General features: G+C 37.3%; 3 protein-coding genes and 1 pseudogene across 4 annotated transcripts; all 4 read right to left on the reverse strand.

Annotated features, from left to right (window-relative positions):
• Positions 1–3296: 3296 nt before the first annotated feature.
• Positions 3297–4735, reverse strand: LOC117620069. Its single transcript, XM_034350158.1, has 2 exons — positions 3833–4735; positions 3297–3506 (listed from the first exon to the last, which is right to left on the reverse strand). Exons 1-2 carry the CDS (start codon positions 4722–4724, stop codon positions 3472–3474), a joined length of 927 nt encoding a protein of 308 aa, XP_034206049.1. The 5' UTR covers positions 4725–4735; the 3' UTR covers positions 3297–3471.
• A 3463-nt stretch (positions 4736–8198) lies between these two features.
• Positions 8199–12823, reverse strand: LOC117618174 (putative disease resistance protein At1g50180). Its single transcript, XM_034347781.1, has 3 exons — positions 11761–12823; positions 9283–10003; positions 8199–9234 (listed from the first exon to the last, which is right to left on the reverse strand). Exons 1-3 carry the CDS (start codon positions 12776–12778, stop codon positions 8199–8201), a joined length of 2775 nt encoding a protein of 924 aa, XP_034203672.1. The 5' UTR covers positions 12779–12823.
• A 2650-nt stretch (positions 12824–15473) lies between these two features.
• LOC117618175 lies at positions 15474–17816 on the reverse strand (annotated as a pseudogene).
• LOC117619488 (putative disease resistance protein At1g50180) lies at positions 17572–21303 on the reverse strand. 2 transcript variants are annotated; one of them, XM_034349458.1, is made up of 4 exons: positions 20182–21303; positions 18146–19879; positions 17789–18057; positions 17572–17604 (listed from the first exon to the last, which is right to left on the reverse strand). In XM_034349458.1, exons 1-2 carry the CDS (start codon positions 21236–21238, stop codon positions 18150–18152), a joined length of 2787 nt encoding a protein of 928 aa, XP_034205349.1. In that variant the 5' UTR covers positions 21239–21303; the 3' UTR covers positions 17572–17604; positions 17789–18057; positions 18146–18149. The 2 variants fall into 2 exon arrangements, with proteins under 2 accessions (XP_034205349.1, XP_034205350.1); XM_034349459.1 differs by having other exon boundaries at positions 17789–18062.
• Between the last annotated feature and the right edge of the window lie 5108 nt (positions 21304–26411).

Genomic DNA, 26411 nt, shown 5'->3' on the forward strand with positions numbered 1-26411 from the left:
AGGAAAATTCGTCGCGCGAAACGCCGTCGCGAAAACCCACTTTTCTGTCGCACAAAACAACATTTCCGTCGCGCAATCACGTGTCGACATTTGCTTTTTTGCGTGACGAACAAAATCATTCGTCGCACAAAATTCCGTCGCGCGAATACAATCCGGCGTCGCGCAAAGTTTAACTTTCGTCGCTCAAATAAAACTATTTCGTCGCGCAAGAACGCACCGCTATTAAACTTTACGCGATGACGGCATTTCCGTCGCGCAAAAACCCACCTGCATATTGGCGCCAAAAATAAGTTTCCCTCATTTTCTTACGCGACGGTTGATTTTTTCGTCGCGCTAACTTGTCTTTTGAGACGAAAACTCTCATCGCGCAAAATTTTTTTACCGCCATAATAGGAGCCCATTTTCTGTCCATCTTTGCGCGATGAATAAGTGGAATTGTCGCGCAATATAGTCATGCGCGACGATCTCTATCGTCGCGCAAGAGTTTGGCGCCAATAACATAGACTTTACACCTTTGCGCGACGAAATTTATTTACGTCGCGCATAGCCTCTTTCCGCGACGACATTATTTGTCGCGCTAGTTCTCTGTTGTATGCGCGACGGAATATTTTTTTCGTCGCAAAAGTGCTCCTTGCGCGACGAAATTTTCTTCGTCGCGCAAACTTCCGTCGCGCAAATAGTAAATCGTAGTAGTGTGATTGATTATCACAATGCAATACTGCTGGTTCTGAATGTTGAATGCCCAAGTCTTTGAGGATGTAACGTAACCATGTGAGCTCACAACATGCATCTGCCATAGCTCGGTATTCTGCTTCTGTAGAGGAACGTGCCACAGTATTTTGTTTTTTGGTTTTCCAAGAAATCAAAGAATCACCAAGGAAAGTACAATAACCTGTGACAGATCTCCTGGTAGTTGGACAACTTGCCCAATCTGAGTCACAAAATGCCTTTAACTTTAGGTTGTTTGTCATAGGAAATAAAATGCCTTGTCCTTGAGAGCCTTTCAAATAACGTAGTACACGAAGAGCTGCATCTAGATGAGGTTGGTGCGGCTCATGCATGAAACGGCTAAGCACATGGACAGTAAATGAGAGATCTGGCCTCGTTACTGTGAGATAAATGAGGCGACCTACTAATCGCCTGTATCTGGTAGGATCTTGTAGTGGTTTGCCATCAGTAGGGTTGAGTCTAAGCGTCTGCTCCATGGGAAATGAATAAGGGCGAGCACCCAAAAGTCCAGCGTCGTCAAGTATATCCAGTGCGTACTTGCGTTGAGAGATGAAAATTCCCTTCTTTGATCTTGCTACTTCAATTCCCAAAAAATATTTAAGATTTCCAAGGTCTTTTATGCGGAAGCGAGTATGGAGGAAATCCTTAAGAGACTGAATTGCCTTAGGATCATTCCCTGTAATGACAATATCATCTACATAAATTAATATAATGGTAAATGAATTATCGTGATACCTTGTGAAAAGTGAATAATCTGCTAGGGATTGGACAAATCCGGCATCTTGAAGGGCATTGGTGAACTTGGCAAACCAATTTCATGATGCTTGCTTCAACCCGTATAATGATTTGTGTAGCCGACAAACCAAGTGCTCCCCCTGTCGGCGAAGGCCGGGTGGAGGAAGCATGTAGACTTCTTCGTCTAAATCTCCATGAAGAAAAGCATTTTGGACGTCTAATTGGTTAAGGGGCCAATTGCGTACAGCGGCAAGAGCAAGCAAGCATCGGAAAGTCACCAATTTAGCTGTGGGAGAGAATGTCTCCGTGTAGTCCAAGCCTTCCTGTTGGGTATATCCCTTGGCCCCGAGACGAGCTTTGTAGCGCTCGACGGAACCGTCAGAATTATATTTGACTTTGTACACCCATTTGCAGCCAATTGGGTGTTTTCCTGCAGGTAAAGGTGTTATGGACCAAGTATTATTTTGCTCAAGAGCTTGAATTTCCTTGTCCATGGCTTCTTGCCAAAGAGGGTCAGTCGAAGCTTGGGCAAAAGTAGTTGGCTCAACAACTCGAGAGATGGAAGCTACAAAAGATTTGTGAGTGGATGACAAATTATGATAATTAAGAAATTGGGAAATAGGGTATCGGGTGCCCTTACCTTTTGTATTTGAAGAAGATGATGAATCAGAGTAGGGAGACATGGCAGTGTAACAGTGGTAGTCACGTAGGAGCACTAAAGGTTGTTTTAGGCGTTCAGAATGTCGAAGCGGTGGTGGTGGGTGTGTATCATGTGATGGACTTAGTGGTGGACTAGGTTGAGGGGATATATTAGATTGCGTGTTGGGGCTAAATTGGGTGTGTGTATTTGGACTAGATTGTGTGCGTGGACTAGGTGGTGGTGTATTTGGAAGAGGTGGTGTAGGTGTGCCAGAGTGTGTGTTTGGGCTAGGTGGATGCATATCTAGATTGGTTGGTGGATTTGGCTTGGAAGATGAAGTGGGTAGTGGGTCTGATATGTGGACAGGCTCATAATCATAATCATTGGGGGTTAAAGGCAAGACAGGGATAGTAGGTACATCATGTTGATTAGCAAAAGGAAAGACATTTTCATGAAAAATAACATCTCGGCTCCTGAAAAACTGTTTGGTCTCTAAGTCATAAACACGATAAGCCTTTTGACCAAAAGGATAACCCACGAAAATACATTTACGTGCCCGTTTATCAAATTTATGAGAAGGGTGTAAATTAGTTGCATAACAAAGACAACCAAAAACGCGAAGATGTTTATAAGTGGGTGGACGGTTAAATAAAAGCTCATAGGGAGTTTTACCAGTTAAAAGTGGAGTGGGGAGACGATTAATCAGATATGCAGCAGTGAGGATGCATTCTCCCCAGAAATTAAGAGGGAGATGTGCATGGAATCGCAAGGCTCGAGCCATCTCTAGAAGGTGTCGGTGTTTACGTTCCACAACCCCATTTTGTTGAGGTGTTGAGACGCAGGAATGTTGGTAAACGACACCAAGATCTGCAAAAAACGTTTTTAGAGAAGAAAACTCACCACCATTATCTACACGAATAGCTTTTATTGTTTTGTTAAATTGAGTAGAAACAAAGGCAAAGAAGGATTTAAGAAGACCTTGAGTATCAGATTTATATTGCATTAAATAAACCCATGTGCATCTTGTATAATCATCAACAATAGTCAAAAAATATCTTGCCCCAGAATGAGAAGAAATTTTATGTGGACCCCAGATGTCACAATGAATTAAATCAAAAGAAGCAATACTTGAAATGGAACTTAAAGTAAATGGAAGTCTAGTTTGTTTAGCCAATGGGCAAAAATCACAAGAGTGTTGGGAAAAGAAAATATCAGATTCATGTTGAGCCAAGATACGAAGGCGGGCATCTGATGGATGTCCTAACCGCAGGTGCCAAAGATTTTGTCGAGATAACATATGGTGTGAGGAGGATGGTGGCTTCTGAGAAATATAGTTTGAATCAAAATAGTATAGGTTGCCATGCCGCCTACCCAATCCAATCATCTTCTTCGTAACCAAGTCCTGTATATAACAAAAATTGGGAAAGAACACAACACAACAATTAAGTGACTCTGTGAGTTTGGGAACTGACATCAAATTAACATTAAAGGATGGAACACAAAGAACATCAGTTAGACACAAATTTCCATCAAAAGTGATTTTGCCAGTGGATTTTATGGGTGCCTTAGCCCCTGTGGGCAATCCTACTGGGGACATGGAGGATGGAGACGTGTCAGTTAGAAAGTCATGTGAATTAGTGATATGGTCGGTAGCGCCACTGTCAATTACCCAAGCATGCGATAAATTGGATTGCTTTTGAGAAAATAGACAAGAAGGAGAAGACAGACCTGCAAAATTTACTTGGGTTTGTGAAACATCTTCTTTACCTACAGCGCCCATAATTTGTTGGCATTGGTCTAGTGTAAGGTGGGGCGCGATGGACTGGAGATGATGAACTTGTGAATCTGAGTTTTGGACATTATTGGCAGCATGTGACTTCCTTTGGTTTCCTTGGTGTGAACTGCTTCCTCTATCAGGCAGAGAGACTTCTTTGTTGTGCCACTTATGTCCTGGAGGGAACCCTTTGAGATAATAGCAAGTATCAACGGTGTGAGTATCTCCATTGCAGTGAGTGCAACGTCGAGTCTCTTTTTGGCTCCCTCGAAAAGAGGAACGAGGTTGTGAGTTCTGTCCTTGTTGTGAATTATATCCTTGTTGTGAGCGGAATTGATAAGCGGGTTTAGAAGAACCCCCTTTCTTATTGTGGATACTTAACATGGCCATGCTTTCTGTATTTGCATGGGTAGTGGTGATTTCACGTTGTTTCTCTTCCTGTGAAAGTAGGGAATATGCCCTTCTAACTGATGGCAAGGGCTCCATAAGGAGAATCTGCCCTCGGATCGCTGCATAGGATTCATTTAGTCCCATCAAAAATTGCATCAAGCGTTGTTGTTCCTCGCGCTTGGCCAACGACTTCTTTGCTCCACAGGAGCAAACTTCTGTATCATTGTAGGAACCCAGTTCGTCCCAATAGTTCTTTAGTTTTGAATAATATGTTGCCAGAGGCATCTGATCTTGCGTATGTGTCGCTATGCTGCGTTGAATCTGAAAAATCCTAGGAGCGTTGCTCTGTGAAAATCGTTCTTTTAAATCAGTCCAGACTTCATGAGCTGTCTCAGCATAAATAACACTATTAGCAAGGTCAGGATCCAAAGAATTGAGAATCCACGACAAGATCATGTCGTTACACCTCTGCCATCGTTGATACTCTGAAGGTTTTTTGGTGAGGGGGATGGCTTCACAATGGACCCATCAATAAAGCCTGTTTTGTTTTTCGCACTCAAGGAAATTCGTACTTTACGACTCCAAGTGCTGTACCGGTCAGTGGCATGGAAGCCAATACCATGCCGGGATGATCTGAGTGGTGTATGCAGTAGGGATCGGTAGAGTCATATGCATCTCTATCGGTTGTGTATGAGGACTTCTCTCTGTCAACTGGTTTGGCATCGTTGTCTGGTGCCATTGATGTTTATGGTGAAGGGAAAAAGGGAAGCTCTGATACCATGTAAAGAAACTGGTATTTCATATATTTGTACAATATACAATTCTGAATGTACAGCAACATATATAGGAGATGAACCTGCAATTCTCCTTGTATCTAGATCCTACGAATCAGTGGTTAACCAGAATAGGAATGCTAAATTGTAGCTGTCAATCTTTTATACTATGAAAGAAATATTCACGTTGACTTCTTATTTCAATACCCCTCGACTGGATTCAAGAACTATTCCCCAAAATACCGCGAAAGAATTCTGATTCTTAGGGAATACTCTAGTCTTCTTCAATGGCTCCTTGAAGGTTTTGATGTATAACAGATACTAGAATGATTTTGCTTGATTTTTGCTGTATTGGAAGTGCTTTTCTTGAAGTTGAATATGTGTTGCAGGTAGTGAAATAATGCAGGAGAAGATGTTAAAGAAGATGAAGTTTTTGGCAACTGATGAAGGGCATACGACAGCTGATATTGAGGTTGATACTCTGATCTCTCTCTCTCTCTCTCTCTCTCTCTCACACACACACACACACACAACTTCCAGTTTAGTAAGGCTCACTTTCTCTCTCCTCCTTGCTAGATGTAGCGAGCCCAAATTTGGTCTCCAAAATAAAGAGCCAAGTAGAGATTCTACTGTAATTAAGATATATATACATTTTTTATAGCCAAATTGAAAGCACATGATTTAAATTAACCAATATGTTAAAACACAAGGACCGTTTTTACAATTAAGCCTATTTTTATAATGATTTTTCTATTTTTAAAATACTCTTGAAAATAGAGAGACTAAAATACCTTTAAAAATGGATGGAAAATTGGATGGTATTAAAGTCAAATGACAAATCATGAAATTTGAAAAATTAAGTTGACAAATTAAAACTAAGATTATATTCAGGTGACATTTCTACAAAAATTCCTTCTGAAAATGCAAGAAGTGGAAATCTTCCACATTTGAAAATCTTTTTGCCAACATTACCAACCGATTACCCCGGTTAGGCCCCAAACCACAGTTCCCAGCCGCTGGATCAATTTAAAAAATAAAATCCAATTGTAAAATTGTCATATGCACAGAAAAATAGGAAACTACCGAATTCCCCGCTTTTTTTCTTTTTGGTACATTTTAGTCTCCCCCTTTTTTTTTATGTGGCTGGTAACCCAAAGCCTAGCTAAGCAGCCGTCTTCAAAAGCTTTTGTCGGGGTTTTCGGTCTATCAATCGAGGTCGGACCCAATGCCGAGACCAAATGGTTCATCGTTAGAGTTCATAGCAATGAAATTCAAAATGCATTGAAATCTCAGGTTTTTCCCTTTTCTTTCTCTGGAATATAATTCAGTTTCTGCTGCATCGAACTCCTGGTTGTTCTCTGAATTTTCAAGTCCATGGAAGCACAAACCACCCCGAAACTGAAAAATTAAGGTGACAGTTTTGGGATGTCATGGCTGGACTTATTTGAAATATGCAATCTTTCCCAGTCTGTTGTATTTATAGTTTTGGTCGCATTCTTTTCAGGAAGCTGAGAAGCATCTGTCAGATACGGTTGTGTCCAAGGCACTGGTGGCCAAGATTGACCGGCCAATAGGAATAGTCTTTTTTCAAACTGCAAAGGATAGCAACAATGTTCTTAATTCGTGGGCTACGAACTTGGAGAAATTGCTTGATCTTGTTGAGAAGAGCTGCCACCAAATACACAAAGAAACCATGGTTCACAAGGTTGCTCTCAAGGTTTGAGAATCACGAATTTCAGGTATAGATCTTCTGTGAGCGGCATGCTTATTTATGTACTTTTTCGAAAATCAAATGGAAAATCAAATAAAATGCCATTTCTAATGGTGACCTTTAACCATGATTGCAGGTAAGCCATACCTAATCTTTTATTTCGCGTATTAAAGAGTTCTTTGATTCAAGCATTTGGATTAAACATGTGTTTCACTGGGTTGACGAGGCATATGTATCAATTTATTTCTTTTGCTATTGTTATGCTTCTTGAAACTAAATTGAAGATTGTTGTATGCTACCGGCACATCCCTTGCTAGTAGGTAACCAAGGAAAATTTGATTGGCTTAATTTGTTTCTGGCACTGGAAAGAAATTGACTGCTTCACTTGTTAATTATGTTCTTTGGTCTGTAAGATACCTTGTGTGTTCCACATGGTTACTGCCTAATTTTTTTCTGTAGCTTGTGCTTTCAATTGCCATATTATTGCAACCCTGTCCTAACCCGTTCATGCGTTGTCAAAATCCAATTTCTACATTTTGTGTTGTCAAAACCTAATTATTTGTTTCTTTTGTGTACAGTTGGGTTAAAAGTAGTAATATTTCTGTATCTTTATTTTCAGTTTCATTTTCTTGTTAAAAGATGGAAGGATTAAATTTATTTGGTATTTTGAGAAAGATGATACATTAGGGAGAATGAATGCAAAATTGAAAAGCCCAAGTGTTATCAACAAATGGTTGATTGCCTTTGTATAATGGATAGATCATATACGTGTATAGTGTTAATGTACTCAAAAATAGCATATTTGTTCAAAGACATGTAGCATGCGAGTAGCGTACTCCAAAATGAACAACACATGTGTCGGAAATAGCATAAGAATTATTCCAATTTAATGTAATAAGAGCATCTTCAAAAGAGATGGTTGGAGATGTCAAATCTTATGTGGCGCTTTTTAACGGATAAAAATAATAGCTGAAATTTACTCCAACCGAACTGCTATAGTCTACGTGAAATAACGTATGAAGCCTCTACTGTCAAAATTGCCGCCAAGTACTAGAGATATCTTTTGATTAATTTATTATTTCTTTGCCCAGATCTTTTTGATTAATAATTGAATTGATTGCCAGTTAAATGATAGCAGGCATTCGCATACCATCCACCGCAGATTCCATCCTTGCCGATTGACCAATGACCATAAACTAAAATAAAATACAAATGTGTGCTGCTGCTGACTAGTTCAATTATTTACTCATTAAAAAGAAACAGACTTGTCACTTAATTTGACGAGCTGGGCCCACAATTCTTTTTCCCTTCAAGTGAAAAGAAGAGAGAAACAATTAGTTCTTTTTTCCTTGAAAAAGAAATAAGAAAACAACAACAAAAAAAACAAAAAACAAAACAAAACGAAACAGAAAAAACATTTAGCGTACCATTTTATATAAAACCTCATTAATCATATGAAATTATAACAGACTGCACATGTTGGATTTTGTAAAAATCTTCTCCTCCTTTTCGAAGCCGGCTACAGAATTCAGGAAGCATCGATTTGATGGTTAATTCATTGAGGGAAGTAATATATTGGAGCCCGTCAGGAACTGCCTCCAAAACTAAGCAATGATCAATATGCAATCTGCAGAGACTAGGCATGGCTCCTTTCTCCACCTTCCATTCTTTTAACTCCTCCACCAAATGAAGAGAAAGAAATTCGAGAAATGGAAAGCCTCCCTTTGAGCAAACAAGAAATTCTGGAAAATTCCCGCAACTAGCAAAAAGCATTCTCAAGCTTGGCAGCTTCTCAAATACTTTTATGTGGTCGTCCTTGAGATTACCAAATTCTCTCAGTGTAAGCTTGGTGAGGTTCGTAAGGCACATGAGGTCTTCTGGTAACTCAGCGATTTCTCCGCGTAGTCGCAGCTTGTATATATTAGGACAGCTTAATACTATGTTCCATGGTATTGGTAAAAACGTGGACATACCAGAGAACAATCCACTAGAGAACAATGTGGAGTCCACCGATAGAGACTGGAGGTGCTTAAATATGATGTTTGTCCCTTTCTCCTTTTTTTCCCCTCCGTCAAATGTGATAACTCCCAATTTTCTAAGGTTGGTTAGTTTAACAAAATCATCTAGATCAGATGATGCCTGAATATAAATATTGACTACCGTGTGCAAATTCACTACCTCAGTAGCAAATAACAGACGTCTTGCACTGTGATATTTGGGTAAGTATATATGTCTCAATTTTTCCATCTTGGAAAACACGTTTCCATTTGGAATTTCAGTCCCCCACATTGTACGTAAATCTAGAGTCTGCAAACATACCAAAGTTGCTATAGATGATGGTATCGCTCGAATATCACTATCCTTCACACTTAAAAACCTTAAGTGCACTAGATTCCCAATTTCACCTGGTAATTTGTGTTTTCCAACACTCATACCTTCAAACTTCATAACTCTAAGTAATGTGAAGTTCTTGAATAGAGACCTAACACTCAGACCTTCAAACTTTGGACCTCCAAATAATGTGAAGTACTCTAACCATAATGCCTTTGACTTCATGAAGTAGTATTCTGGGACAAAGTATAACAAAGACCTAATATGTCCATAATTTTCATCTTTCTCTGGACCATATGTATCAACCGTTTTGTCCAAATAGATGGCAAGTCTTCGAACTCTACCGTTTGGTGTTTCATTGGTCTCCACAGCTGCAGAATAATTGATAATATGGAGAAAGTTCCCCTCTTTTGCCTTTAACATGCATAAGTCTCGCATAAGATCATGGAGATGACAAGTCTTGATTTTCTTTCTTGAACCATGTTTTCCAACTTGAACCATACACCTGCCCACCAACTCACTTAAGCACATATATGATACATCTTCTATTACTTCCGCTGATGCTGATGATATAAAACCTTCTGCCATCCATAGTTTAGTCAGTGTACCCACTGGTATTTCATAATCTTCTGGAAAATGGGCTAAGTAGAGAAAACATAGTTTTAAGTAATATGGTAAGTTATCGTAACTCAATTCCAATAACCATGATACCCCTTCATATCCTTCACCTTTGTAATCGGGCCCAAGGTCTGTGCCTCTTCTTATATATGCATAAACATTCTTATGGACAATATTCCACTCATCAACTGTGTCTTTTCTAGCTAGCAGTCCTGCAAGCACCGTGATGGCTAATGGCAAACCTTTGCAATTTTGAAGCATCTTTGTTCCTAGCTCTTTCTTTTGTTCATAAATTTTATGGTCTGAGGAACAATATTAAGACCAGATTAATTAACCTCACATGTTCAATTGTACGAAAAGTATACAAAACAAATTATGCCAGTCTATCATTCCCTTGCTTAAATTATTTTCACTCTAGAACACACACACACATATATATGTGTTTCTGATTTTTCTTTTGGCTACAACTGTATGAGTTTATTTTATTGAAGAATGTCATACCCCGAGTCTGGGGTATCTGGTAAATTCTCGAAACCAGATCTGATAATCAAAATAAATAAAATAAAGTAAAATACCATTAGATTAAATTAGTTTCTTATAGAAATCTCTACCAATAAAACGTATAAAATGAACTACAGAGTTTCTTATAGAAATATAAAGATATCTATGAGAAAACAATATATAATTTGAAGTAAATCAGTTTGTTAAAAAACGAAAAAGAAAAATACTCTTGGTTATCTCTTCTTACCAAATTTAAAATTTTTAAAAAAAAATTTATCCATTTTTTCAATGAATTAATGACATATATAACTTACACAATTTATCTCACAATCACCATTTCCATTTTTTGGTTCCAATTTTGAATTTAAAGCAAAATAAATAAAAAACTTTATCCATTTTCTACAAATATTAATTTTGTCAACGCCATATTATTCTAGGTATGCCTAATTAATTAAGTAAAAATCGAAATAGTAAATGAGAAAATCATGCCATATTATTCTTTTCGTAAAAGTCTCATTATTTTTATTCTTCTTCTTCTTTCTCAACACCAAAACCCTCTTATGGACATGGATATGGATACCTTGATTATGAGAGATATTTGTGTTTGTTGTCTATACGTTATAGAGTGGTATGTGATTACTAATCTACATAAGCCATCCAATTGATGATGAGTCCTAACCTACATCTTACATGGATTCACTTTGATTATGTTTGCTGCAATAGTAGGTAGAAATTGTCTAATACAAAGGCAATGTTTGGTGTTTGATTATTTTCGTTATCGTTGGATTCTTTGACTTTGTTGATTATACATGTTTGCATATAAATTTTGTTTTGTTTTTTTGTTTTTTTTTTTTTCGGTCTATGTTTGTTAGTTTAATATTTTCACCCTATATTGTAGGTGTATTATGTGCTAAGTTTTTCACCTTTATTGGTATGTTATATGGGTACCTAAGTGGAAGGTGTTTATCTGACTATCAAATAGGTTCGAGTGTCGTAGGCTACCTAACAAAGGGGAATACGATTTATTATAGTTTTCTACATATATGTAGGTATACTAATTTTTGTTTTATTGTTAAGGTAACACAATTTTCTATTTCTGCTCATTCCTTTTTGTTTCATTTATGCACTTGCGTTCTTCATTTTGACCTTTTGTTTAGGTATATTATATGTATCTTAAGTGTAGATTTTCTATAGTATAGATTTTAAGGAGTATATTTCGTGAAAATAAAAATTGTGATAATAAAACTACTATCTTCATGTAGAGGCCTTGTGATTTCAATAGATTTATAGGGGAAAAGTTTTGAATATCTTATGGCGGAATTTCTTGACGTTGTTAGAGTGGAGAAAAAGTTAGTTGACATTTGAAATTGATATAAATTTAAGAGTAGCTTTTTGAAAAAGAAAAATGCAGTGCAAAATGGGCTAATTTGTCTTAAATTTTTTTAATATAAGGTGGGTGAGGAAATATGACAGGTGGGTGGAAATAGCAGCACTCTTTCTATAATATTGAATTGGTAAACAAGAAAAGTAGAGATAAAAGGTTTGTGTGAGAACATACTTGTATATTCCGTTTCAAACATTGCTCTCTTCTCAAACAGTTCCCAGCTTTCATCATCATTCAACGGCTGTGGTTCGTAGAGGAAACCATTTTTGTCCACATACGAAGCGACTTCTTTGTTGCGAGTAGTGAGTAAAATTCGACTCTCAGTTTCCTCAGTCATTGGAAATCCCACTTCCAACGACCTCCACGCATCACGGGTCCAAATGTCATCCAGCACCACCAAACATTTCCTTTCTCTCTGCGTATTCCAAAGCCACTCTGCAATTTGATCCTTCCCCAGATCTGCAATTTTTTGTCTTTGCTCATTGGTAGGAGAAATGAGTTTTGTCAGAATTTCTTTCAAAACCTCCCGTCCCTGGCATTGTTGAGAGATACACACCCAGGCAAAACAATCGAAATGACGCTTAACCTTACTGTGATGATAAACTTGTTTTGCAAGAGTGGTTTTACCCAACCCGCCCATCCCCCAAATAGAAACAACTCGGGGGCCTTTTTCTTTGATCAAATGCGTAGCCAATATCTCCGTTCCACCGGCTAACCCAACCACATGAGGTTCGATAATATGAGGATAAGCTATCCTCCGTTCTCGTTGCCTCTGAAAAGAAGTGTCACCTCCACTCTCCCTTAGGTCACCTGGCAGGCTCGATCTCAACTCTGAAATTTTGGTAGTAATTTTCTTGATTTCTGAACCAATCTTGTAAAGATAAACTCCTCCTACGCAGATGTAAGCAATCCTTTTGAAAAGATTTGCATTCCTCTTGGAAGCCATTTTTAAGACAAAAGTTTCGATGGCGTCGTCCAGATCATAAGCCGCATCTTTAATATTTGCCACCCAAATGCGTATTGCTTCACTTTCTCCTTGTCTTGAATCTGCATCTTTGAGGTAGCCTCGCATCAATTGTAGCTGGGTTTGTGCAAGCTTCACCTGATCTCTCACTCCACCCAAGAATTTCAATTCCTGAATGACAGAGTCAGTGAGCTGTTCCAGCACAAAGGAAACAACCGCATCCGCCATATTTCCGGATTCAAACGACAACAGCTGAAAGAACTTTTCTTCTTCTTCTTCTTCTGTTTTTTAGATTACTTAATGAATAATCTTACCAATAGAGAAGTCTCAATTCCGTTTATATAGGAAGTGCCGTCAACCAAGTCGATGCACTGTCGCATATTTAATTATTCTTATCTTTCCACCTATCAATAGTATAACAAATAGATGGGGAAGTAAGGAATAGGGATGGGATATCAACACACTAAGAAGGAATTAATCATGGAATTTAGGAATGGGGAAGTAAAGAATCAAGGAATTTAGGAATGGGAGAAACACACATAATAGGGATGGGATATCAATAGACTAATAAGGAATCAAGGAATGTAAATGGGGGAAGTAAGAATCAAGGAATTTTAGCAATGGCGGAAGTAAGGAATCAAAGAATTTAGGAATGGGGGAATTGAAGAATTAATCAAAGAATTTAGGCAAGTAAGAAATCAATGAATTTAGGAATGGGAAAATAATGAATAGGAGTGGGATATCAACAAACTAATAAGGAATTAATCAAGGAATTTAGGAATAGGGAAGTAAGGAATATGAATTTATCCCATATGCCTAATATTGCAGCAGACTGACTGGTCTCATCACTTCGTTTTGCCCATTTGGGAACAATATGTGACTTTATTTTCTAAAAGAATAGCCACATACAATTAAACTTTACAAGTAAAAATGGTGCCGATCAGTTGGGTTCAAGTAGGGAGGTCCCAAATATCGGAATTTTGCGTATTAAAGAGTTCTTGAATTCAAGCATTTGGATTAAACCTGTGTTTCACTTTGTTGATCAGCCATATGCATCAATTTATTTAACGTAATAAGAAGCTCTTGTTATAACATTTCTTAGAACAAACATGCATACAATCGAAGTTGCAAGTAAAAATGGCAAGAGAAGTGAGTTGTTGGGCCGTGGAATTGATTGCCAGGAAAATGATAGCCCAATGACCAATGACCATATACTAACTCATAAAGAAACAATTTGACGAGCTACGCCCACAATTCCTTTTCCCTTCAAGTGATTTAGTTCTTTTTCCCTTGAAAAATAAATAAGAAAAACAAAAACAAAAATAAAAAAACAGAAAAAATTTAGCGTACCATTTTATCCAAAACCTCAGTAAGGATGTAAAATTATAACTAACAGCAGATTTCTAAGGTGGGTTAGTTTAACAAAATCATCCATAGTTTAGTCAATACACTCATCGGTATTTTATAATCTTCTGAAAAATGTGCTAAGTGCAGAAAGCATACTTTTAAGTGATATGATAAATTGTTGTAACTCAATTCCAACCACCATGATACCCCTTCATATCTTTCACCTCTGGAATTGGACCCAAGGTCTATCCCTCTTCTTATATATGCATAAATATTCTTATGCACTGCAGTCCATTTGTCAACTGTGTCTTTTCTATCTAGAAGTCCTGCAAGTAACTGTGTCATCCTCTTGGAAGCCACTTCTAATACAAAAATTTCGATGGCATCGTCCAAATCATTAAGTGGCATCTTTAATACTTGCGACCCAAATGCGTACCACATTGTCTCTGTTAAAATATAAATAGAGTTTGAATACTTTATGTTTTAATTTATTCTTCTCCATAAGGAGGTATATATAAGAATTTACATGTGGGCTTTATAAGGAATTAGATACAGTAAAGAATTAGGAAAGTATCTCCTAATTGTACAATGATTTATCAATTATATAAAAAATAGGAAAGTAAATCCCTTAATTAATCAAGAAAATAAATCTCTTTTATTAATTAGGAGACTTCCGTCAACAGTCTCCTTGTCTTGAATCTGCATCTTTGAGGTAGCCTTGCATCAATTGTAACTGGGATTGTACTATCTCAACCTGATCGCTCACTCCACCCAAGAATTTCAATTCATCAATGAGAGAGTCTGAGTCGTTCGAGCACAATTGAAACAACAGCATCGGCCATATTTCTTTTCTTGAAACGAAAACAACTAAGGCAGACTTTTGTGTTTCTTCTTCTTCTTCTGCCTTTTAGATTAATGAAATAATATATAAGAAGTCAGCAAATTAAAGTGAACCAATTGTGTATATAGGAATCGCAAATTGCAATATCCACCAGTTCTCCAAGCTGCATTAACAAACGGGGATTAAGTATTAACATTATTCAAAGTTGAATATTTGTGTAATCACTAGCTGTCAAAATCCCACACCCACCGTCGTCATTCAGGGCCAATTAACAAGCACATGAGCAATTGTCAACTCTTAAAATGATTTACCATAACTCTATCCTTTAAGCAAAAGCCACTGTTAGTCCTGACATCAATTCAAAACCTTTATCAGATTTAGCAGTTTGTTTTTTTGTGTAATCTCTAGCTGTGAAAGTCCCACTTGTTCTACCAACCATCATTCAGGGTCCATCAACAAACAGATGAGGAATTCGCAAGTTGTATAATTTATATATTTCGTACGTAACCACTCTATATATGGATTTGTTTTTGTAAGTATGTTATTAGACTTACCAAATAGTCTTTCTCTAGTATTCTAATATAAATTTAATTAGAGCTACGTATACATGTCATCAAAGATATGTATTTTTTATTGCATGTATTTAACTATAATTTTTTCTTTGCATATTTGCAATGAATCATCCTCTTTACATTACTACAGTTGTCAGAGTTTTGGAAAGCAAAGCTAGACTAATCAAAGCTCTACAAGCAGCGGCGGATCCAGGAATTTTTCAACGGAGGTGCAATATTTAAAAGCTAAGAGCTCAAAACCCCAAAAAAAAAAAAAAAAAAAGCTAAGAGAGAGATGGCTACCCGTCCCAATGTCTCTTCCCTTCGGATACAGTTGTATCTTCCTGCAACAAGCAACAAACATTTTTAGATAAGATTACCTGCACTTAATAACTTCTGCAGCAAGTTTAGTTTTCATATGCAAACTTTACTGCTTTTGGGCACATAATTTGCTCAACACATCTCCTTTGTTTTGTTTTGGTTCGTAAACTTTCTCTAGCACTTTAACTGATTCTTTACCAACTTCATGTAAGTAAAATTTGCACAAGAAGAGAGAGAGAGAGAGAGAGAGAGAGAGAGAGAGAGAGAGAGAGAGAGAGAGATAAGGAGGAAATAAAAAGCCTGTACAGAAGGATATATTAATCAATGAGGACGCTTATGCACCATTTATGGTCTCCAGCAATGAATGTTTGTGAGTCATAGCTCTCCGCGTTTAACTTTGAGAAGTTGTCAATTTTCCAAGCATGCTTGTACATAACGGCATCCTTGATCATTGATAGACACTCTCCTTTGCATGTGCTTTTTTTCTTTACGAACGAAGACCTCCGCTCCAAACACGCAGGCATCTTCCATGAGAAATCCATTGGAAGTGTCAGTAAAAACTTTGAGAGAGAGGAATTGATCAAATCCCTAGTCAAGCTTCATCCCATGGAAGCGCCTTTCATTTTTTTCTAAGCAATTAATACATATGACATAAAAAGAAAAGAATCAGAATATGGGGCAGTATCTTATATACATGAGAAACATTGGCTTATCTGTTCTCTGCTATATGTTTAAGAGTAAAATGAAAATAAATGGTACCTTGAAGAGCCAAGTACTTGCCAGTATTCTGATCAAGCAAAAACAACCTGAAAGCAGCATGCACTTCCCAACAAGTCTGGGGGCCATTTGCTCCAGCCAATACTAAGTAGAGAGAGATGTGCTCTTTCACATTCCTGCTCTTGTTTCCATTTGGATAGAAAACCATTTTCCTGCAGCAAAACCACAATTGATAGTACTCTAATGCAGCTTGAACATAAGAAGCAGATAATAACAACGAATGCAAATTAAGATTATGAGAACAGAGTAACGTAAGTATACGAACTTGTTTACGAAATGAGAGAAAAGAATAGTCTACCATTTGTATCCTCCAGCTTCAAACACCCCTGATTCATATTTCTCCAGTGAATGTACGGATAGCAATGAAAGCGACTGTATTTTGATTGTGTAATGAGTTGGCGGCGCATCAGAAATTGTTCTCAAAATCCCTGCAATTAAAATGTTGGTTTGGGCATTTCGTCGAACAGGTGCTGTGCATCTCGTTTCTGAAACAGAGGTGCAATTCCAGCTCTTGTAATGGACTTCTCTGGCGACCGGAGGTGCAGGTGCACCTCCTTGCGCATGCACAGGTCCGCCACTGTCTACAAGATTTGTTAAAAATAAAATAAAATTCTAAATTGATTGGACACAAAGAAGAAAGGCATCATTTTAATTTATTCCCCAGCCAAAAGTTAGGGCCGGCTATATATATAAAGTCTCTTTTTATTGAGTGATCCCTCAAATATATTCGAGGGATACCCTTTAAGGTTCCCTTTAAAATTTTTTTTTTTTGCAATGATCCAAAACCTCTATTTTTTACATTTTCATTCATAGATTATCCTTGTAAAAATTCATGCATATCCTTAACACATCTAATTGAGACCAACAAAATCAATAAACAGGGTGTTCCAAGAAAAAACTTAAATTAAAATATTTTAATTGAGTAGTAAAATGATATTGGATGCAAGGTTTTTTTTGTTTTTTTTGTTTTTTTTTCGGTAGAAGTAATTTTTGAATGAATATATACAAAATCTACAGTTGTATTAGTGAAATACAATACAGAGTCCCTTACAAGGGTGTCCCTAAAAAATGTAAATTCCCAGAAAAGTTAGTTGTTTGGCCTTGGCAAGATGGCAAGATTGCTAGGAAAAAGATAGTCCAATCATTAATGTTCATATGCTCAACCAGATTACCTTTACAAACAGGTTACCTTTTTCTATCCTTTGCCTTGCTCGGATCTGATAAATTCAATAAAATAAAATAAATAAAAATAATGCTACTTTGGTCTTGCTGACCTCAATTATTTACTCAATCAAAACCATATAAATTTAAGAGTGAATTTTTGGAAAAAAGAAAAGTGACATACGGAAATCATGTAATAAACAAGAAAAGTAGAGGTGAAAGGTTTGTGCGAGAACATACTTGTATCTTCTATTCCAAACATTGCCATCTTCTCAAACAATTCTCAGCTTTCATCATCATTCAATGACAATGGTTGGTAGCAAAATCCATTTTTGTCCGCATAGGAAACAAAATCCATTTTTTTCCCGTTTCATATGAATTAAGTGTTACATTTTACATTGATAGCCTCTGAGATACTGAATCGAAGATAAGTTAACTCGTTAACAACAGAGTTTTCACCTAATTTTGCAAGCCTTACAGTCCCTGTAACTTCGAAGGCCGCCAGCCATCTGTGCTTCAAGAACAAAGTCGAAGAAGAGTTAGTTCTAAGGGAAAATAAATAAAAAAGAACGAAACATAGGAAAATAATTATCGTACCCTTCTACCAGATCTGAAACAACATAACAGAAGGCACATGTTGGATTTTGTAGAAATCCTCTCCTCCTTCCTGAAGCCTATCACAGAATGTAGAAGGCATCCGTTTAACATGCAATTCCTTAAGGGTAGTAATATACTGAAGGCCATCTGGAACTGACGTCAAATCTATGCAGTGTTCAATGTGCAACCTCCTGAGACTAGGCATGGCTCCATTCTCCATCCTCCACTCCTTCAGTTTACACAACTGACGGAGGGAAAGGAATTCGAGATAAGGAAAGCCTCCTGCTGAGCAAACAAGTGTTCTTGGAAAAGCCCTGATATGCACAGAAGTATAACCTTCGAGGAAAAGCATTCTTAACTTTGGCAGGTTTTCTAGTATTTCTATCTGGTCATCCTTGAGAAGAGTTTCAGAAAGCGATATCTTGGTGAGGTTCTGATAGTTCTTGAGCCCCTCTGGCAACTCTTTTATTGGCCCCTTTAATTGCAGCTTGAATATATGATGACAGCTTAATGGCATCCTCAATAAAACTTCTTCGTTATCAGATTGCACAGATAAAGACCTAAGGCGGTTAAATGTAATGCTTGTTGACTTCAACATCTCCTCAAGATTTTTCAAGCTCTGTACTTCTACGACCAGTTTTCTGAGGTAACGTAATTCAGCAAGATCAATCAAATCACAATCCTTACTTGAAACATTGACTAATGTTTGCAAATGGGGAAGAGTAGCCAATCTCAGTTTACCACTTACTCTGTTATAAGAAGCAGGTAAATATAAATGTTTCAATTGTTCCATGTCCCTAATCACATTTGGGATTCTCCTCACCAAGATACGACAACGTAAATCTAGAGTTTGCAAACATACCAAATTTGCTATTGATGACCTCAATTTCTTTATTCTACTATTCTTTAGACTCAAAAACCTTAAGTGGACTAGATTCCCTATCGTACTTGGTAACTCTACTCCTCCTAACATATCTTCAAACTTCAATACTCTAAGCAATTTATAGTCCTCAAATATTGACCGCATTACTCTTTTATTCCAGAAAAATTGTGTTGGGACAAAGTATAAAAGAGATCTGAGGTGACCATCTCTTTCATCTGATGTGGGAACTAATTTGTCAACTTCTTTGTCCAAATAGATGGCAAGCTTTCGAACCTTACTGGTTGGGGCTGCCTTGGTTCCTGTGGCTGCAGAAACATTGATAGTATGGAGAAAGCTCTGTTCTGTGGCCTTTAGTACGCACAAGTCTCGCATAAGATCATGGAGACGACAAGTTTTAACATTCTTAGTTGAACCGTATTTTCCAACTTGAACCATGCACCTATTCACCAACTCAATTAAGCAGCTATAGGATACTTCTTCCATAATTTCCATGGATGCTGATGATAGGCCTTCTGCCACCCACAATTTAGTCAATCTTTTCACTGGTATCTCATAATCTTCAGGAAATAGGCCTAAATATAGAAAACAAAGTTTCAAGCGATACGGTAAGTCATCATAACTCAATGCCAACACCCATGACGTACCTTCATATTCTTGACCTTTATATTCTCGTTCAAGAATTGTACCTCTCCTTATATATACATCAACATTCTCAAGCACTGTATTCCATTCCTCAACAGTGTCTTTTCTAGCTAAAAGTCCTGCAAGCACACTGATTGCTAATGGCAACCCTGCACAACGTTGAAGCATCTTCTTTCCTAGTTCTTCCTTCTTTGCATATGATTCAGAGTCTACAAGTAAAAAAGAAGCAATAAAATAGCTAAGTTTATTAGATCAGCAATTATATATGCAGCACTATAAAACAGAACATGACATTCTACATAATCAACATCCCCGTGCTATTATGATTGTGGCACTATAACTCTCTCGTGCTTCTTAACTAAGTACCACATTTGAAACAGTTTGAAGTCCGTAGAATGATATTTGAAATGGAGAAAATTTGATATAGAAAATAAAATGTATGCAGTGTAAACTGAGCATTAATGATCTCTATTAGGTTTAATTGATAGGTAAAGTGGGATTAAGAAAGTACTTGTATAATCCCTTCCAAAAAGTGCTATCTTCTCAAATAATTCCCAGCTTTCATCATCATTCAATGCATGAGGTTGGTAGAGGAAACCATTTTCGTCTACATGTGAGGCTACTTCCTTGTTGCGTGTGGTGAGTAATATTCGGCTCTTTGTTTCCTGGTTAATTGGAAATCCAGCTTTTAAAGTGTTCCAAGCATCACGGGTCCAAATGTCATCAAGCACAACCAAGCATTTCCTTTCTCTTTGGATGATACAAAGCTTCTCTGCTACTCTATCCTTCTTCATTTTTTCAATTTCTTCTCTTTGCTCATTGGTAGCAGAAGTAAGTTTAATTAAGATTTCTTCCAGAACATCAATTCCTTGACATTGTTGAGATATGCACACCCAAGCAAAACAATCAAAACTTCGTCGAACTTTACTATGATGAAAAACCTGTTTTGCAATTGTGGTTTTCCCGGAACCGCCCATGCCCCATATAGAAACAACTCGACTGCATTTTTCTTCTTCCACTAAATGCGTAGCCAATATATTTACGCCGTCGTCCAACCCAACAACTTCACGTTCAATAACATGGGGATAAGTTAGCCTCATCTCTTGTTGCCTCTCAAAAGAAGAACCGCCACCTCCACCACTCCCCCTTGTTTCTCTTATATTATAACTTTGCAAAACCGATCTCAATGTGGAAAGTTTAGTTGTAATCTTCTCAATTTCCAACCCTGTCTTGTAAAGATGATATCCTTCTCTAAAGATGCAAGCAAACCTTTTCAAAACAATCTTCAAACTTCCTTCCCTCCTGGAAGCCACCTTCAAGACAAAGGTTTCAATCACATCCTCCAAATCATAAGCAGCATCTCTAATGGTTGCAACCCAAATGCGTACTACTTCATCCTCTCCTTGTCTGGCATCTGCGTCTTTCAGGTAGCCCAGCATTAATTGTAGCTCAGTTTGCGCAACCTCAACTTGATCGCTGACTCCACCCAAAAAATTCGCCTGCTGAATGATGTAGTCTACGAGGGGCTTGATCCCTTCTGCAACAATTGTAACAACAGCCTCAGCCATGATTTTCTCCAAAAGAAAACGATTAAACCAGCTCCTTTTATTTTTCTTTCTTGTTTTGCCTTCTCTTCTCTTTCTTTGGATTGATGAAATTAAATCTGCTTTCTTCCGCTTTATGTATGATGAAGTCCCTTCTACCCCTGGCAGATTCCCAAATTAACTTCTATAATTAAAGTCCCAATCTGATGACTCATATGAATTATCTACTCTTTTGTTTTCTTGCGCCGTGTAATTAACAACTCCCTTTGTTAATTAGTTTCTTTGTCTTTTTTTGTTAAGATATTAAAGTACAACCATATTCAGATGTCATCCATATTAAAAGTACAAACAAGAGCTACTCAATTTTACGTTGACTGAGTAAACTACTCAGAACTGGCAGGGTACGCTTCTCTTTGGCTTTTAAAAACTGAATATAAAACTTTAGTCAATTTGAACAAAAATTGTTTTAAAATTATTTATATACTCTTGTTCTGAATTGGATCGATTTCACCTCAAAATTATAGCCAAATCAATATGATATAATAGAGAAAACTGAATCAAACCAAATTAATTTCAAATAGTTTGATTTGGTTTAATTTGGTTCGGCTAGTTTGGATCTAAGCCAATTCTCTTCCTTTTACATTTTTTCAACATTGTTAGTCGAATTACAACCAAAAAATTCACAACCGACTACATAATTTTTTCATTTTCTAAGGTGTCAAATCATCCTAAAATTCCACATGCCATAAAACTTCAAATTTAATAACTAATATACCTACAATTCAAATATCAATAATTCGAAAGGTAGATCCAACTTCAAATTCAAATTATTATCGAATTAGAGTATTACACATGTAAAATAAAATGTAAGAAAATTAAATATACAAGTATTCGTCCGGTTTGGTTTAGGTCGGTTTATAAAAATTCAAAACCAAACCAAACCAAACCAAACCAAACTCATATACGGTCCAGTTCAATTTTTCAACCGTTTGACTTTATTTTATTAAAACCAAACCAAACTGATAATTATGATTTGGATCAACTGGTCTCATCCGTTCGGCAGCATTGATGCCCACCCATACTGTTCCATATCTCATCCGAACTCCATTTTGCTGAGCCACTGTGTAATTAAAATGAACATACTTAATTTACTAAACAGACAATTCTAATACATGTAATAAATCCAATAGCATCTAACAGCTAGCGTTACTTCTCCACAACTATGCCATGATGTCATGAAATTTTGTGATTTCTCCCTTTCTAACACTCTAAGAGAAAAAAAAATAAAAAATTTCAGCTGCCGTCCCTCAAAGAGATCGGTGGCCTCCATTTCTTCTCCTCCTCCCTTCCCTCCCTTCCTTACCATCCAAGACCTTTCCCTAGCCTCTTTTCTCTACCTCTGCACCTCACCCATCCATTCCAGCCTCTCTTTCTTGGAAGAGTTTGGTGGATGCTTGGTTGTTTTGGTGATGACGTGATGATAGATCAGCTTCTATTTATTGTTGTGTGTTGCAATTTTTATTTGAAATGAGTAAATCAATTATTATTTTTAGTTTATTGGGTATTTGTAGTCTCTCTTTGTAGGATTTACTTTTTGTAGTTGCAATCGTAGAGGGGGAGGGGAAGGGGAGGGGGTTACCTGAGAACACGACTACAAGTGAATATCACTTTTCACTAGACAATATCCATTGACACGGGACCAATTTTTTTGGTTCTTATGGAAGTAAACTTTATTTCATGTTTAACCCAAAAAATATTACTTTTTCTAAGGAGGTATTTAGCCAATCACCAAGGTAATGATCGATGGTGGTGCAACAATCAATCTTCTACCACACAAACACAGAATGATGACCAAGCTATGAAAACCTGACTTCTGCTTTTGAGCTGAATTAATAAGAACCCAAATGTTGAACAGTATGGGTCGTTCACTATTTTTGGTAAATAAAGCCTAATTTTCAATTTGATGAGAGCCCAAATACCAGGCAGGGTCTTGCGCACAGAATTAGGCCCAAACAGGAGGGCAATCTTCAATGTTTCGAAACAGAAAGATTATAGGAAGCTGCAAATTACAGACGCAAGAAATAGAATACAACATGCTGTGATATATATAGTAGTAGTATTGGTTCACATCATTTTATTGTGCATGCCAAAATAAGAGACCAACTCAGGCATCTTCTAATATGAGTATTGCTTCAACTATTGGGGAAGTGCCAGTGCCAGTGCCAGTTGAGATAGTTGACACGCAGCCACCTCAAGTCTCACTCTTGTATATGTGATTTTATTCAAACCATCATAGATTATGGGGATCCAACCAACATTACTCACATAGTGTTCAGCTGGTCGATTCTCAGTATACACCTACACAAGAAGAGATTGTTTTTGAAATTGTAAATGCTTCCGTGTCACTGATCTGAATAATTCGAAAATAACATGCTGAGTTTTTACCGGCAACTATATTGTTGTTCCACGCCTCCAATAACGATCACACATAATTGAATAAACTATGGCATAGACATCCCAACCAGGAACGGACCACAGAAGGTACTAACTTGGGCTATAGCCCAGGTGATTTTTTTTTTTTTTCCAGCCCAAAATACATACATCACCAATTCAAAGTATATTTTTAAAAGCAAAACTCAATTATACCCTTTTCTAACCTATTCTCTCTCTTCTACCGAACAACCCACTCCACTCAAGTAAAAATATTTTTTATTTCCTCCTTTTGGCATTATGGATGCCAAAGCTCAAACCTAGGTTGAACATGCATTGGGCTTATCCAAAAAATTAAAAAAAAATCTTAACACTCATTGATAATGAAGTTTTTTTTTTCTTTTTCAATTGAAGTAAATGTTTCACTCATATATATATATATATATATATTATTTTATAAATGATTCATTTATACTGTTGAGTTTTTTTTTTTTTTTTTTAGTAGGTTTGTACGTTAGGTAAATTTAGCCCATTTTATGTTGAAATTCTGGGTCCGTCCTTGATCCCAACTAAGATTGCAAACTCAGAATAATAAAAAATAGATAAAGCTTGAAAAAATCAAGCCATAACAATAAGCTCTCACAAAGGAGAAGTGGAAAACTCTCACAAAAGGAGATGTAAAAACTATACAGAGGACCAAAAGAGTCTCTGCAACTTATTCTAAATATAAATAAACTGCAAAAAAAGATGGTGGTGGAGATTTGATGCTGAAACGCTGGTGTTAATATGACGCCGAGATGCAGCCGCTCGTGATGGGTGAAGGAAAATTATAACATAACAAAGATAAATAGGGGGAACCTTCTATCTCTAAAAGTTGGGGAAGAAGAAAATGGAGGAAGAGAGGAGAGGAGAGGAGAGGGGAGGAAGAACAGTGGCTTCCTCCCCTCTTAAACTAAAAACGGCTCTTGAAGTATTTTTTTGAGAAAGAGGAGGCCAGGGATTGCCAATTGTTTAGGACAGTTACACTAAGGTTTTAATTATGTTCATTCAACCATTAGTCTGATTTTAACGGAACTAAGTACGCTATCACATCTGATTTTTTATTTATTTAAATAGACCTTATTACATTCAAGCATATAGGGCTCGTCAATGGGCCGGGGAGGGCTAGCCCGGCCCAAATTTAATGGGCTTGGGCTGGGTCAGGCCGGGTTTTAAAGAGGAGAGAGAAAATATCAGGCCGGGCCGGGTTCTTTTAGAAAATTCAAGGCCCAAGCTCGACCCATGAGCCGGGCTTGAGAAAGCCCATCGGGCTGGGCCGGGCCTAAATGAGCCCTACTTCATTAAAAAAAATCATAAACTTAATCATAAAGGCATTTTAGTCCAAATTTGAGATTAAACTCACTTAATTCCAATATTTTCACTTCAAACCAAATTCATAAAATACCCAATAAAGTCACACAACTTATAAGATTTTCTACAAAAATAATAAAACCAAGTATTATTTTTTAGGTTATTACATAATTAGATCGTAATACGTTTTAAGAAATAATTTTAAAAAATAATAAGTGTCAAAAAAATATTTTTTTAAAGGATGGTATGAATAAATATGCAAATATTTGGTAATGTGTTCAAGAAAAGCATGGTTATATTTGGTGGTACAATTATGTTTTGTGATATGATTATATTTGGTGATGTGATATGTTGTTCATCTTATATATATGATTAGTGTGCTAATCATCCAATTATAATTGTTGGAGTAACAATCGACACAAATTAATGTGCTAATCATCCAATTATAAATTGGGAAAAAGTAAATGAAATGAAACAAATTATATATGTGATTTAAGTGATATAATCCTAAACCTAAACTCTTATTTATACATAATTATATATGTATGCGGGCCTAACGGGCCGGATTTTTGTGGGGGGGCCGGGCCAGGCTTTCTTGGGCTTAATCGGGTTGGACCGGGCTTCAGACACCCAAGCCCAAGCCTAGCCCGACCAGGCTATCTCAAAGCCCATAACGGGCCGGGCCCCCATCGGCCTATGAGCCTACGGGCCAAATGATGAGGCCTACAAGCATATCGTCTAAGGGTTCATGAATTGAGTTACCTACGCAAGTTGTATAGAGTCTCCCCTGTAAATTGAACATTCCCCAAATTTAAACCTGCACAAAATTCACAATTTGATATCCCAACGGACAGCACGCACAATATAACAACATGCAATTCACATAGACGGCCTCCGGCCTTCAAATAATCCGAAGCGAAATCACCAACAAACTCTAAACAATGCCAATAATGAATGCCCACTATAATCAATATAAAATAACTTCCCAAATATCCAACATACGAGGTTTTAACCTCCTAACCCATTCACATCTCGTTTTCACCCAAATTTCAGGACCAATGACAAGGTCGGAACCAATCTCAATAAAACCACCCAAGTAAATTTTAGCCCGCGGCTGCACCTAAGCGCTACCCTAGGCTGCCTACGTACTCTTACTAAGGGATCAAGCTACACATAGTTCTTTCTACAAACATGTCTTTCCCAATATAATATAACAATCCTTTATTCATATCCCTGGTAATCACAAAATCTCCCCATACGTCGGAACATCCAACGCCACATATGGGGTCTGTCAACATGCCGGATAACCTACGTCACGTGTGACCTAACCATCACATAATCTCCCCCATACGCAGGAACATCCAACGCCACGTATGAGGTCTGTCCTCACGCCGGATAACCTACGCCACGTGGGACC

This window comes from Prunus dulcis, chromosome 2, assembly GCF_902201215.1.
Source record: "Prunus dulcis chromosome 2, ALMONDv2, whole genome shotgun sequence".
NCBI classification, from domain to species: domain Eukaryota; kingdom Viridiplantae; phylum Streptophyta; class Magnoliopsida; order Rosales; family Rosaceae; genus Prunus; species Prunus dulcis.